We start from the raw sequence: 14,316 nt of genomic DNA on the forward strand, positions 1-14,316 counted from the left end.
ACCTTCTAAATGTCGTATATAGAAGGTTATATATATTTGGCTAAAGTCTATGTGACATAGTCTTACTGGCCTAATGATTTATGTTTAATAAGATAAAATATAAATTGATGTTTGAAAATATAACTTTGACTTATTGGAAAATTAAAAAAAAAACACTAAACACGTTTTTTTGGAGAATGTAAGGAAAATCTTCTCTTTTTTTCTTTTTTCCTTTTTCTTTAAATCCTCACTTTTCCTTTTTGTAGTTAGAGGTTTAACCCTATAAATATAACGAGAGCATATTACTTGTCATCAGATCCTTAATCAGCATAAAACTAAAGGAAACTGATACCTCTTTCAAATATTTCGATCGTATAGTTTACGGGTACATGACCAGCATGGATACGGAAGTGAAGGCCGAACAGATTATCAGCGAGGCTCGAGAAAGGCAAGAAGCTGATGAGATCCGGCCGCCCAAGCAGAAGATTGGTGATTCTATGGTTTCCGAGTACAGACTCCGACGTCGGAAGCAGTTCGAGGACTGGATCGGCGGCGGAACATGTACCATACATGTTTGGCTCAAGTATGCGGAGTGGGAAGATTCACAGAATGATTACGCACATGCTCGGATCGTGTGGGAACGAGCCTTGGGAAGCTTTGACCGGGATTATATGATTTGGTTCAAGTACGCCGAGTTTGAGATGAAGAACAAGTCGTTCAAACACGCGAGAAACGTTTGGGACCGTGCCGTTGAGATCCTCCCTCTCGTGGACCTGCTTTGGTACAAGTATATTCACATGGAAGAGATGCTTGGGAATATCGCCGAGGCTAGACAGGTATACGAGCGGTGGATGGTTTGGTCACCCGATCATCAAGCTTGGCTCTCGTTTATTAAATTCGAACTTAGCCATAACGAAATCGAACTTGCACGATCAATCTACGAGAGATTTGTTCTTTGCCATCCGAAAGTTCCCGCTTACATTCTATACGCTAAGTTCGAGATGGAAGAAGGTGAAACCGAGCGTGCAAGGAATGTGTACGAACGCGCCACCAAGAAGTTTGCAGACGATGAAAAACTCTTTGTGGCTTATGCTGAATTCGAAGAAGGTTGCAAGGAAGTAGAACGAGCTAGGTCTCTCTACAAGTCTGCTCTGGATCGTATTCCCATAGGAAGAACTGAGGATTTGTACAAGAAGTATGTTTCGTTTGAGAAACAATATGGGGATAAGGAAGTGGTTGAGGACGCCATCGTTGGCAAAAGAAGGTTTCAATATGAAGTTGAAGTAAGAAAGAACCCTTTGAACTATGATTCATGGTTCGATTACCTTAGGCTAGAAGAGAGTTTAGGGAACAAAGATAGGATCAGAGAAATCTACGATAGAGCTATTGCTAATGTTCCACCGGCGGAGGAGAAACGATACTGGCAGAGATATATCTATCTATGGATTAATTATGCACTCTTTGAAGAGACTGAAACTGAAGATGTGGAGCGTACACGACTTGTTTACAGAGAATGCCTCAAGCTTATCCCTCACACCAAAGTTTCTTTTGCTAAAATATGGTTGCTCGCTGCAAAGTTTGAGATAAGGCAATTGAATCTCACTGGTGGTCGGCGGATACTAGATAATGCGATTGGAAAAGCTCCAAAAGACAAGATATTCAAGAAATACATTGAGATGGAACTCCATCTGGGAAACATAAGCAGGTGCAGAAAACTATATCAACGGTATCTTGAATGGTCTCCAGAGAACTGCTATACTTGGACCAACTTTGCTGAGTTAGAAAGGTCTCTTGCTGAAACAGAGCGAGCCAGAGCTATATTTGAACTTGCAATATCTCAGCCTGCTCTTGACATGCCCGAGCTGCTATGGAAGGCATACATTGATTTTGAGATATCGCAAGGGGAAGTAGAGAGGACACGAGCTTTATATGAGCGACTCTTAGACCGTACAAAGCATTACAAGGTCTGGGTTAGTTTTGCAATGTTTGAAGCGGAACAACAAGATGATGTTACTGACTCCATCAGACGTGCCAGAGCGGTTTTTGACAGAGCCACCACGTATTACAAGGACTGCACACCGGATCTGAAAGAAGAACGTGCGTCACTATTGGAAGATTGGCTGAGCATGGAGACGAGCTTTGGTAAGCTAGGAGATGTTGATCTCGTTCAAACGAAGCTCAAGAAGAGAAAGGCGTTCACTAGAGAAGACGGTTCTACAGAGTATGAAGAATACTTGGATTGTGTCTTCCCAGAAGAATCCCAGACTAATAATCTCAAGATTATTGAGGCTGCATGTACATGGAAGAAGCAGAAGCTTGCTGCTGCTGCATCGTAATATTCAAGTTTAAATTTTTTTTCTTTTTTTTTCAACAAAACAAAATGGTAATGTAAATCTCAAAAAGTTGACACTTATGAATGTTTATTATTTTTTGACAAAGTCCAATGGTAGAACACTTAGTTGAGGATCTAAAAATTTAAATTTCAAAAAACTTGTGTACGAGTAGAAAGAAGAATACTTGACACACATTCTAAACAAAACTTGTGAAGGTTTTCACTCTATCACCAATAAAAGAACAAACTGTGCAAGACAATGCCTAATAAACAAAGAACAGCGAAGTACCATAGCGAAGAATATCTTCAGGAAGTGGCTCGAAGGTTTTGGCAACATTGAATATGACAGCAAAGCACCACTGCAGTTGTTAAGCTGCAAAGCATTTAGATAAAAGTCATTCAACATAATGCATTTCAAGAACTGAAAAACTCAAGAAAGAACAAACTTGACAAAGTAAAATCAGCTAAAGCACTGAGATTCTAATCAGTTTATATTAGCAAAGTAAACAAAAAGAGGTAGGACTGTGATTATGTAACTGCTTGTGTTCCATTATCTGACAGTTTCACTCTTACTGACCTGAACTCTAATTCGTCCTTTAGCACTAAAAAAACAATGTTGGGATTACCTGCCCACTTTATTGATTATTGATGGTTCTAAAAGAAGCTCCTTGTCATTGGTCTCACAGAACTTAACACCTGCAGGAGATTAGACAAAATGTCGTTAACCATTAGCACATTGAACACAACGGCAAGAGATCACAAGAGTTTAAATGGGACAAGGATTTACCGTTAACTGTTGGTGGAAGCGGTCCAAGACTCATGTTTTCGAACTCAATAGATTCTATACAGAACTTCCCAATATAATCTGCAAATATAGGTTGTGCAGAACTCCGGATGATCCCACAAAATAGCCTATACAAAAAAAAAAAAAAAAAACAAAACCTAAAGCCAAATTTGATGTAAAGCAAATGAGCACCTTATTAAATCAGTAACCAGCAATCAAAACAGTAAAACCAAATTAAAGGTTCAAAATTGATGCAAGCTACATGAAAAAAAGTAGCATGCTTTAATACAAAACCACCATCATGCTCTTTGTATATCCTCAAAATTAACCACTGAAAGCGATCGACCAAGAATCTCTAAAACAAAACAGAACGAGCCTCAAAACATGACGAAAAAGGATCAAAGTTTACCTCTTGGTGTTTAGACTTAGAATAAATCAAGACGAAGAATCCAATGAACAAGAATTTGTAGCATGAGAAAGAGATCGCCGAAGGAACCACGCCGATTTGATGAAGGAAAATCGCGGATTTGCTCACCAGAGTCGCCGATTTGCTAAACGTCTCATCGCAGATCGTGACCTGCGTCAGTGGAGATGATGGTCACAGCGGATTGAAGACTCCGACGAGCCAATTTATCCTCCATTGGCTTCTGATTTCGTGAAGGCTCGTCGGACACAGAGAGAGAGTGAGGAAGAGAGAGAGAAACACGGGTGAAATGTTTTTGCCTTTTCTAATAGCTTTGCCCCCACGGCCCACCGTATACTATCCATTGTTTTTAAAAAAAAATTAAAAAACTATAATTTTGTGTAAAATTATTTTTTATATTTTAATTTTAGATTTAACAAATATTTTTTTATCATATCAAATATGTGTTACTGTTAATATAAGTGTTTGACAAATATTATTAATCAAAGATGATAAGAAACTTTAATCTAAATATCTCTAAAATAATTATAGAACAAATAAAAATGATTAATTTTGAACATTTTCTAAACTTTTAATTATATAAGAACTTACACATTAAACCAACATAAATTGTACCATAACCGAAATAAAAGGCATAAGTGACTAAACCGATTTATTATTGCCTTCTTCTTCTTTTTTTTAAAAAAATCTTTTTAAAATAGGATCTTAGGGTTTTCGATGGCGATAATCACGACAAGAGAGAAAGCTTTGAAGTTTTGTAATCGGCCTTTGATTGAAAGAGAAGAATTAGTTATCTATCTGTGAATTTTGATTTAGTTCCATTCGGACTTCGCTGTTGTTCAAAAGGTATAATCTACTTCTGTGAGCTTGTATGTCTTGTCGAATTCAATGCTTCTCTCTAGTAGCAGTTTTGTTTGTTTAAATCAGTGTCTGCATCTCCAGTTTTATAAACTTTTTTTTGTTTTTTTGTTTCCAGAGATCAATTTTGCCATCTTTCTCTGTTTGTTGATACTTGTTGTTGTTAGTGCTGAACCAATTGAGCGGATGGATAGCACTCTACCTGATGATATAATTATCGACATTGTATCTCTCCTTTCGGCGAAGGAGGCTGCTTTCGTATCTCTTCTTTCAAAGAGGTGGCAGAACATGTTTACAAATCATTCCAAATCTTGAGTTTGATGATGATGACTCTATCCAAATTCAAGGGATGATGGATTTCTTAGACGCAGTGTTGGTTCTTCCTCCCAGTTCCCGCGTAAAGAGCTTGTCTTTAAAATGTCGAAAGGGTCATCGGACACGCTATGATCATATCAACCGTTGTCTCTGTAATGTGCTTAAACGTGGGGTCATGGATCTTAAACTGGACTTAAGAAGTGGACATGGGTATCGTCTGCCTTTTGATGTCTTCGCTTGCAAGACGCTAGTTGAGCTGCATCTAGGGACTGCTCTTGTTGTTGTTGATCTTCTCCCTAAGCATGCTCTTCTCCCTGCGCTTAAGACTCTCATTATTCATTCGGTTCGATTCTATGACCATTGTGGTTGTGCGTTCCAAATGCTTCTTTCTGCTTGCCCTGTCCTTGTGGAGTTAGTGATGCGTAATGTGGAGTGGGAGCAGTGGCAATGGTCACGCACTGTGTCCAGTCCGACCCTCCAGAGACTTACTATTAGGCATAGACATTTCTTTAATATCATTCATTATGATTTGGAGAGCATTACTTTTGATACTCCGAGTCTTACCTCCCTGAGTTACTTTGATTTTGCTCCGCGATCCTATCCAATTGTTAACCTTTGCTCCCTTGTTGAAACTCGGTCGGTCTTACTCGAGAGACTCAGACAAACCGAGTTTCTCATAAAAAGCTCAACAAAACTGGCTAGAAATATACTCTTTACAACAATTAAAGGACTTGTATCATTGGCTACTGGAAGATTCATCAGGACTAACAATTAACAACTGTCAACTTGCATTTTGGTAAAGCTCGCGGGGCCATCTCCAGTGCCTTGGTGACTTCAAAGAGATCAGAATACTCTTCATGGGAAGTATCGAAGTCTAATATGATGATTACTTGTTCAAGCTGAGGCAACTTCTGGAAGAAATGTTTAACTAGTGACATCTCTTTACAGGTTGCACCAAACTCCCATATCTTGAGGATCTTCAGAGGACACGATGATAGACAAGAAGAGGACGAATATGGAGAGATGCAGTCACAAGCATCCCCGCATCCATCCGTCATACGGTGGTGTAGACCCTGAAGAAGGAGCATAGAGAAACCAAACGAAAAATGTGTAATAACATATTTAAGTTCTGATTGTGCTTAGGACACACGACTAAGAAAAAGAATTGTTTTCCCTATTTTCTATGTGTCCCCAATCATAATCATTTATTTATTTTTTTCCTATCTCCTATACATATATCTCAGTCAGTATTATTAGTCACATGCAAGAGAATGCATCTAATCTGATATCCAGTGATGCCATTTCATACCATTAACAATCAGCTCCTCTAGTACAGGGCATTTAGATAGGAGTAGAGCAAATAGGGCAACATTATCACCGAACTCGATGGAATCAAGATGCAGAGTAGTAAAGACGATATATCTTCATCGGTTAGACTAAGGAAGGAAGCTACCAAGTTCTCCACGTCCTACTTCCATATAAGTGACCAAGTTCTCCACGTCCTACTTCCATGTAAGTATGTAGTCCAAAAATCGTACACTGCGGACATATAATTTTTATTATAATTTATATTTATGTTGTATATATTTGTTAAATATTGGATGTTTTGTAAATAGAGAAATAACTAAATTTTCTGATTATTGTGCGGATAAATGTTTATATTATTTTCTTAACCGGCAATACATTTCATGACCATTGTTTGTTATATTTAGTTTGTTTTTTTAGTGTTTGAGATTCTATTTTGATTTTTAGTTATTATAACAAAATAAATACATAATAAGTAATTTATATGTTGTGATTAAGTCACATTTATTTTACACAATCTCAGTTAAACTAACTTGATTTTATGTCAAATATTCTAATATTAGCAGTGTTGATAAATAATTTCATCAGATTTAACCCGTGTTAACACAAATTTAATAATATTTTATTAATTCCAACATGTCCTCTTTATAACTCATCTACTATATAACTACATTATATAGTATTTTAAACTTCTTTTATTATACATATTCGTAATATATGTTAATTTTACATATTCGTAGTATTTTAAAATTTTATTAAGTTTATATATGTTAATTATAATATTTAAATAAATGTCAATCGAAGTTTTTCTTACGTTAAGAATCAAAGCTCACAGGTTTTGGAAAACAAAATGAGAATCAAATTGTTGTTTTCTTTGTTTGCGAAGGATTCAGATATATAATATCTTCAAAACACAACATAATGTGTGGGTAAATATATGATAGTTTCTATTTCCATATTGATTGTTGTTATTTATTTAGTTGGAATAAAATATAAAATATTTAGAAAACAAAATTTGTAATAATGTTAGTTTTGGAAAAATTTTAGGAGTTAATGTTATAAATAACTTTTTAAATAAACAAAACTAAAAGGACAAAACACAAAATATACTTAAAAAATGTTAATATAAACTAGGATTTAACCTGCGGTACACCGCAGGACAATATTTTTAATTTTAAAAATTAAAAATTTATATTATATTTATTTGTTATTTTATTATTTTTTAAAATTTTTAAAATATAAAATTTTATAGGTATTTGATATAAGTATTCAACGTATAAGATTTTTGTAGTGTTTTCAAGGTTTAAACCTGTGTGATATATGTAGAGAATTTGTTAAAAACGCCCCTTTTGATATACCCCTTTTCAAAAATACCCTCTTTTCTGGCCATTTTTATTTTTGCCTTTTTTTAATTTTTAATGACCATTTTACCCTTAGATGAAAATTATTTTATTCAATAAAAAGAAAAACAAAATTTTCCCGCCAAAAAATTTCCGACATATTTTCCCGCCAAAAATTTTTCGAAAAATTTTTCCCGCCAAAATTTTTTTTTGTCAAAAAAATTTTGTTAAAAAATTTCGACAAAAAAAATTTCCCGCCAAAATTTTTCCCGCCAAAAAAAGTCTTGTAAAAGCCTTTACAAGGTGTTTATAAGGCTACCTTATAAACACCTTTAAAGGCTTTTACAAGATTTTTTAAAGAGTTTTAAAAGGTTTTTTAAACAACTTGTAAACGCTTTTACAAGATTTTTAAAAGGTTTTTAAAAGGTTTTTAAAAGGTTTTTAAAAGGATTTTAAAAGGTTTTCAAATAGTTTTTAAAAAGATTTTTAAAAGGTTTTTAAACACGTTGTAAACGCTTTTACAATGATTTTAAAAACCTTGTAAAAGTTTTTATAAGATTTTTAAAAGGTTTTTAAACACCTTGTAAATGCTTTTAAAAGCGTTTATAAGGTGTTTAAAAAGCTTTTAAAAGCATTTACAAGCTTTTTAAAAGCATTTACAAGATTTTTAAAAGCGTTTACAATGTTTTTAAAAGGTATAAATTTCAATATTTTTGGCGGGAAAAATTTTCGATTTTGGCGGGAAAATTTTTTTTTTGGCGGGAAAAAATAATTTTTTCGGGAAAATTTTTCGATTTTGGCGGGAAAAAAAAAATTGGCAGGAAATTTTTTTGGCGGGAAAATATTTTCGATTTTGATGACTGTACATTCTTGCTGTCACTCAAAAAGGGTAATTTGGTCATTTTGTATATAAAGAGGGGTAGTTTTAAAAATGGTCAACATAAAGGGGTATTTTTAAAAAGGGGTATGGAAAATGGTCAATATCATATTATTTAATGTTAATACATAAACGAAATCTAAAAGTACATTAAAGATTCCTTAATTTTATCTTTATGTATATTTTGATAAACTTTAATAGATTGAAATTTTATATTAGCTGATTGACTGATTCATATATACAATTAATAAATGTACACATACCAATTTTCATATACACCAATGCATAATTTAATTTTACCAAAAGTAAATATAAAAAAGTATGTGTACATTTATTAATTGTATATATGAATCAGCTAGTATAAAATTTCAATCTATTAAAGTCTATCAAAATATAGATAAAGATAAAATTCAGGAATCTTTAATTTATTTTAGATTTCGTTTATGTATTAACATTAAATAATATGATATTATATATATTATGGTTTATTTGAAAGCAATATAAGATACCAAATTAACATCACTGTTTCTTTGATAACATTTTTAGCATAACAAAATATATATATATATATATATATATATTAAATATGACATGATGACTTGTTAAGCTATGAAGATTTCCCATTGAACTATAAATAAGTCTACAATATATAGGATTACACACACAGACATATATATGCTCAAATAAAACCAAAAGTAGTTTCCATAAATCAGGCTTTTAGCTTAAAAATCTACATCATTTTTTTCGTTGCTCCAGAAGAAGAAAACCGACATGGAAGCCAAAGGAGAAACCTCGTGGAGCTCTATCATAGTTCCTTCTGTTCAAGAGATGGTGGAGGAGAAGATGATCACGACCGTTCCTCCCAGGTATGTCCGGTATGATCATGAAGACAAAACTGAAGTCCTCGATGATTCTGGTCTCTCAACCGAGATCCCAATCATCGACATGAAGCGGTTGTGTTCTTCGACCGCCGTGGACTCTGAGGTTGAGAAACTCGACTTCGCTTGCAAAGAGTGGGGATTTTTCCAGGTAAAGTCTCAAACTTTACACTATTTTACGATATACTCATATAATCGATGTTAATTAGTCAATTAGATCTCACGTACGTGGAGCTTACTAGGCTTGTTCATGCAAGTATGAGAATTAATTATCTTCGTTTGATGAATATATCCATATGAAATCGTTTCTTTGCAAAACAACCCCTTGTTTTTCTTATTACCATGTTACACCCAAAATGGAGGCTAACACTTTCTGATTCAAATTTATCATTTTGGTTACGTCTTTGTGATCATGATTTACAGCTTGTAAACCATGGAATGGACCCAAGTTTCTTGGAAAAAATCAAGTCAGAGATTGAAGATTTCTTCAACCTTCCCATGGAAGAGAAAAAGAAGCTGTGGCAGCAACCAAAGGTGATGGAAGGGTTTGGACAAGCTTTTGTGGTTTCAGATGATCAGAAACTCGACTGGGGAGATTTGTTCTTCCTTGTAATGCAACCTGTTCAATCCCGCAAGCCTCACTTGTTCCCCAAGCTACCTCTTCCTTTTAGGTTTTGCATTCCATCAAAATGTGTTAATTTAACATTCTTAAGTAACTCCAAAAAGTCTATCTGTTTACGTTTTGGTTTATGTTTTTCAGAGATACGCTAGAGATGTATTCCACTCAAGTGGGGAATATAGCTAAGATCTTAACAGCGAAAATGGCGGAAGCCCTGCAGATCAAACCAGAGGAGATGGAAGAATTATTTGGTGATGATATGTTTCAGAGCATGAGGATGAATTACTATCCGCCGTGTCCACAACCTGATCAGGTTACCGGTCTAACTCCCCATTCCGATGCGGTCGGACTCACCATACTTTTGCAGGTCAATGAAGTTGACGGTCTCCAAATCAAGAAAAATGGCAAGTGGGTTTCTGTCAAACCTCTACCAAATGCTTTCATTGTCAATGTTGGAGACATCTTAGAGGTAAGCCATATTATATGAAGAGAGGGAGAGAGAGGATATGGTATCAATATAAACAGAGAACTTTTTGATGACCTAACCCACTTTTTGTTAACTGATTTGAGTTGGAAGTCTATCATTCTCAACAAACCGTGCCAAAACAAGACTATCGCTTTTGGACCCACCGTGACATGTGTTATTGTAAATATTTTGAGTATCAATTAATGGGTGATGGTATTGCAGATCATAACGAACGGGACGTACCGAAGCATCGAGCATCGGGGAATGGTGAACTCGGAGAAAGAGAGGCTGTCCATTGCAACATTTCATAGCACGGGACTGGATAAAGAAATTGGTCCGGCAAGAAGCCTTGTTCAAAGGCAAGAGGCAGCAAAGTTTAGAAGCCTGAAAACTTCAGACTACATGAATGGCTTGTTCTCCCGTGAACTCGAAGGAAAATCTTATCTTGATGCTTTGAGAATCTAAGGCTCCCAATATCTTGTTCGCCAAGAAACTCTGTTTTCTCAAACTAGTCACTGTCGTGTGTACACCTACCCTAGTACCCTGTTTTACCCTTGTCTTGTTTTTTGGTTTTATATTAAGTAATGTTTCATCCTTCTCTTTTATGGGTTCATATCTATTAAAAGACAAACTCACTAGTGTTTGATATAATAATACATAAGCTTGTGCGTCATCGTCCACATGCAAACATAACAAACAGTAATACTAGTACCAGTTTACTGTGTACAACATCTTTATCTGGAGCCTTCACTTTCGTTGTCTAATATTCCTTAATATTCTTTCTTATTAATCTAATTTCTAGGGAAAAAAATATGTTGCAAAAAGATACAGATTTTATATTTGAAATCAATTTTTTATATGTTCTCTTAATATCGGATTAATAAAACAGAGAGAATACTTTTTTTTGGGGCAAAACAGAGAGAAGAGTAAGTACTAATTGTTCGTCATATAAAAGGAAACGCATGCATGTGCGTTTTTCTTCGATTTCGCTTCTCGTCCGTCGTTATACCGTCACACCATGTACAATTTCAATGTTAATTTAAGGCAGAGAAGTTAAATAATTTTTTAATTCAATTAAATTAAGGTGTGAGTGTGACTCTAAAATTGCTTTGTAAATATCAGATAATAAAATATTACTGTATGATGAATTATAGAAAATAACAAAAAGTTCGAGTTAAAATATGAACAATAAGCAAAAGGTATTAGTCAAAATAACAAATACACCAATTATTGACGATATGTCATTATGACATACGCCCAACTTTTGGGTCATGTGTCTTCTTCTCAAGCTTATCACGTGTTATAGTAGTATATTGTAAAATTCCAAGTCCCAATGTTGAAACTAATCAATCAGTTATACAGTAGACAAATCCACCTACCTTACTTTTTCAGATCAACCAACAGAAGAATAATCACCCTATAGATCAGTAGCATCTCCAATTCCAATATATATCTTTACATCGCTTAATTTGTTCTGCAAGAAGCCACCATGGAAGCAAAAGGAGCAGCACAGTGGAGCTCTATTATAGTTCCTTCAGTTCAAGAGATGGTTAAGGAGAAGATTATCACGACCGTTCCTTCCAGGTATGTCCGGTCTGATCAAGACAAAACTGACGTAGTCGATGACTCGGGTCGTCTCAATACCGAGATCCCTATCATCGACATGAAGCGGCTGAGTACATCGACCGACATGGACTCTGAAGTTGAGAAACTCGACTTCGCTTGCAAAGAGTGGGGATTTTTCCAAGTAAAAGTCTATAACTTTACTGTTTACACAACAACCAATCTTCTTTCTTTCTTAACTCTTCAGACGGAACCTATTAGCAGTGCTGGTCCAGCAAAAAATGAAGCCCAATGCATTAACATTTTTTTTAATAAATTTTATAAGGTAATTTTAAAAGTTGAAACAAAATTTTAAGAGTTCATAAAATAAAGGCCTATTTTTGGAATAATAGATAGATAAAGATTAAAATTTGAGACTATATCTTAAATGTTTTTGAAAAAATGAGACCTATATTTGCAATATAAATGTTTAAATGGGTCTAAATTTTCTTCTAATTTTTTAAAAAAAATTAGAGGCCCAATACATTTTTGTCATTGGGATGTGCGGCACAAATGTATCTTTTTTTTATAGGCAAGTGACAGTCTCTCAAAAAAATTACTATTTTTGCTTGACGAAATTGCTCTGCATGAACACGTTTTTTACAAAATAACTCCCTGTTTTATTTTTTTTTGCAAGCAAGTCTCAGGAAGGAATTTACCGTTTTTGTTAGAAGAAATTATCCTGTTAAAATCGTTTCTTACAAAGTAACCCCTTTTCTTTTTTATTATCATGTTAAACCCCAAGGCGGAGCATAACTCTGTTTCAGATTTTTATTTTGGTTATGTATTTATGCCTTATGGTCATCTACAGCTTTTAAACTACATGGTGTTATGTATTTCTACAGCTTGTAAACCATGGAATAGATCCAATTTTCTTGGACAAAACAAAGTCGGAGATTCATGATTTCTTCAACCTTCCCATGGAAGAAAAGAAGAAGTTCTGGCAGCAACCAAATGAGATCGAAGGCTTCGGACAAGCTTTTGTGGTTTCAGAAGATCAGAAACTAGATTGGGCAGACTTGTTCTTCCATAGAGTAAAACCTGTTGAATTACGCAGGCCTCACTTGTTCCCCAAGCTACCTCTTCCCTTCAGGTTTTGTTTTAACTTAACCTAAATTTAACTCCACAAAGTATTTCTCTGCAAGAATTTGTTTTTATTCATTTATTTTCAGAGATACATTGGAGACATATTCTACTGAAGTGCAGAGCGTATCAAAGATCTTAATAGCCAAAATGGCAAAAGCTCTAGAGATCAGGCCAGAGGAAATGGAAAAGTTGTTTAATGATGTTGATTCAGCTCAAAGTATGAGAATGAATTACTACCCGCCATGTCCACAACCCGATCAGGTTATCGGTCTAACTCCACATTCTGATTCGGTTGGACTCACCATACTGATGCAGGTGAATGAAGTTGAAGGTCTCCAAATCAAGAAAGATGGGAAATGGATTCCTGTTAAACCTCTCCCAAATGCTTTCATTGTCAATATTGGAGACGTTTTAGAGGTAAATTAAATTGTATAAAATGCATATATGTGGTAATAGATAATGGTCAGTGATTCTATAATCAATGAATGGGCTTTTGGTCTAATGTAGATCATAACGAATGGGACATACCGAAGCATTGAGCATCGAGGAGTAGTGAATGCAGAGAAAGAGAGGCTCTCTATTGCAACCTTTCACAACCCGGGAATGTATAAAGAAGTTGGTCCAGCGAAAAGCCTCGTTGAAAGGCAAAAGATTGCAAAATTCAAAAGGCTGACAATGAAAGAGTACATGGATGGCTTGTTTTCTCGTACGCTCGATGGAAAATCTTATCTCGATGCTTTGAGGATCTAAAGGAAGCAATGCCTTGTGGCCTAATAAACTTTGTCATAGATGCATTCTGTTTTCTTATTTTCTACAATAGGCAATCTCTATAATCTTTGCCTTCCTTATCTCTACTTGCTTCAATTCATTTTCATAATATAGGATGTTTAGATAAGTTTTTCTGTTTCATAATATAGAATGTTTTTAAATTTTTATGTAACTTTTAGATTAGTTAAATATTTTATATTATGCAGTCTTGTTTGTGATTTGTTAAATTTTTATAAAGTAATCATTTATTAATCTGCGTGCTTTACTCAAAACATCTTATATTTTGAAACGGATTGACTATTTCTCTAGTAGATAATGGTAGCTTGACTGGAGTCCTTAATTTTTGTCGTCAATTCGAGTCTAATGTACCTTTTATTATAATATATATACAAAAATTACTTGGGACTTTGGGAGTTCTATTGAAAGTTTGAAATCGTTACCATGGCATAGAGGACGATATAGACACAAAAAGGTGAATATATATTTATCCTGCTAAACAAAATTGACCTAGTCTGGTCTAACTACTAAATCAAATTAATAAATGAAAAAGTCCGTGAATGGCATGAGGTTATTGATGTTACCTTAAATTTTAACTTTAATCGGTCAATTCCGTAATCATTCATCCTTTAAATTCTTGGTAGAAACTAGAAGAGTCCACTATAGTTGTTGGGATGTTGAGATCA

The 14,316-nt window shown here is 34.6% G+C and overlaps 2 protein-coding genes, 1 long non-coding RNA gene and 2 pseudogenes across 7 annotated transcripts; 4 read left to right on the forward strand and 1 right to left on the reverse strand.

The window, feature by feature from the left end:
- The first annotated feature begins 330 nt into the window (after window positions 1-330).
- LOC104759257 (uncharacterized) lies at window positions 331-2,355 on the forward strand (annotated as a pseudogene). Its single transcript, XR_015586554.1, has one exon. The product of XR_015586554.1 is annotated as an uncharacterized LOC104759257 (transcript).
- Window positions 2,356-2,372: 17 nt separating this feature from the next.
- Window positions 2,373-3,842, reverse strand: LOC104756023 (uncharacterized). The gene is made up of 4 exons (XR_762265.3): window positions 3,505-3,842; window positions 3,099-3,223; window positions 2,938-3,007; window positions 2,373-2,684 (listed from the first exon to the last, which is right to left on the reverse strand). It is a non-coding gene; the product is annotated as an uncharacterized LOC104756023 (long non-coding RNA).
- A 396-nt stretch (window positions 3,843-4,238) lies between these two features.
- On the forward strand, window positions 4,239-5,601 carry LOC104759258 (putative F-box protein At3g58960 pseudogene; annotated as a pseudogene). The gene is made up of 2 exons (XR_015585650.1): window positions 4,239-4,365; window positions 4,496-5,601. The product of XR_015585650.1 is annotated as a putative F-box protein At3g58960 pseudogene (transcript).
- A 3,115-nt stretch (window positions 5,602-8,716) lies between these two features.
- Window positions 8,717-10,850, forward strand: LOC104756024 (protein SRG1-like). Its single transcript, XM_010478531.2, has 4 exons — window positions 8,717-9,243; window positions 9,516-9,763; window positions 9,853-10,180; window positions 10,400-10,850. The coding sequence occupies exons 1-4, from the start codon at window positions 8,986-8,988 to the stop codon at window positions 10,640-10,642; spliced, it is 1,077 nt and encodes a 358-aa protein (XP_010476833.2). The 5' UTR covers window positions 8,717-8,985; the 3' UTR covers window positions 10,643-10,850.
- A 493-nt stretch (window positions 10,851-11,343) lies between these two features.
- Window positions 11,344-13,885, forward strand: LOC104756025 (protein SRG1). Of its 3 annotated transcripts, XR_015586935.1 has the most exons (5): window positions 11,344-11,924; window positions 12,625-12,872; window positions 12,952-13,082; window positions 13,181-13,282; window positions 13,373-13,885. XR_015586935.1 is itself a non-coding variant. In XM_087495563.1 (4 exons), the coding sequence occupies exons 1-4, from the start codon at window positions 11,667-11,669 to the stop codon at window positions 13,613-13,615; spliced, it is 1,221 nt and encodes a 406-aa protein (XP_087351689.1). In that variant the 5' UTR covers window positions 11,344-11,666; the 3' UTR covers window positions 13,616-13,885. The 3 variants fall into 3 exon arrangements, 2 of the variants coding, with proteins under 2 accessions (XP_087351689.1, XP_010476835.1); XM_087495563.1 differs by having other exon boundaries at window positions 11,344-12,065; window positions 12,952-13,282; XM_010478533.3 differs by having other exon boundaries at window positions 12,952-13,282.
- Window positions 13,886-14,316: the final 431 nt, after the last annotated feature.

Source organism: Camelina sativa, chromosome 17 (genome assembly GCF_030686135.1).
Source record: "Camelina sativa cultivar CO46 ecotype springtype chromosome 17, ASM3068613v1".
NCBI classification, from domain to species: domain Eukaryota; kingdom Viridiplantae; phylum Streptophyta; class Magnoliopsida; order Brassicales; family Brassicaceae; genus Camelina; species Camelina sativa.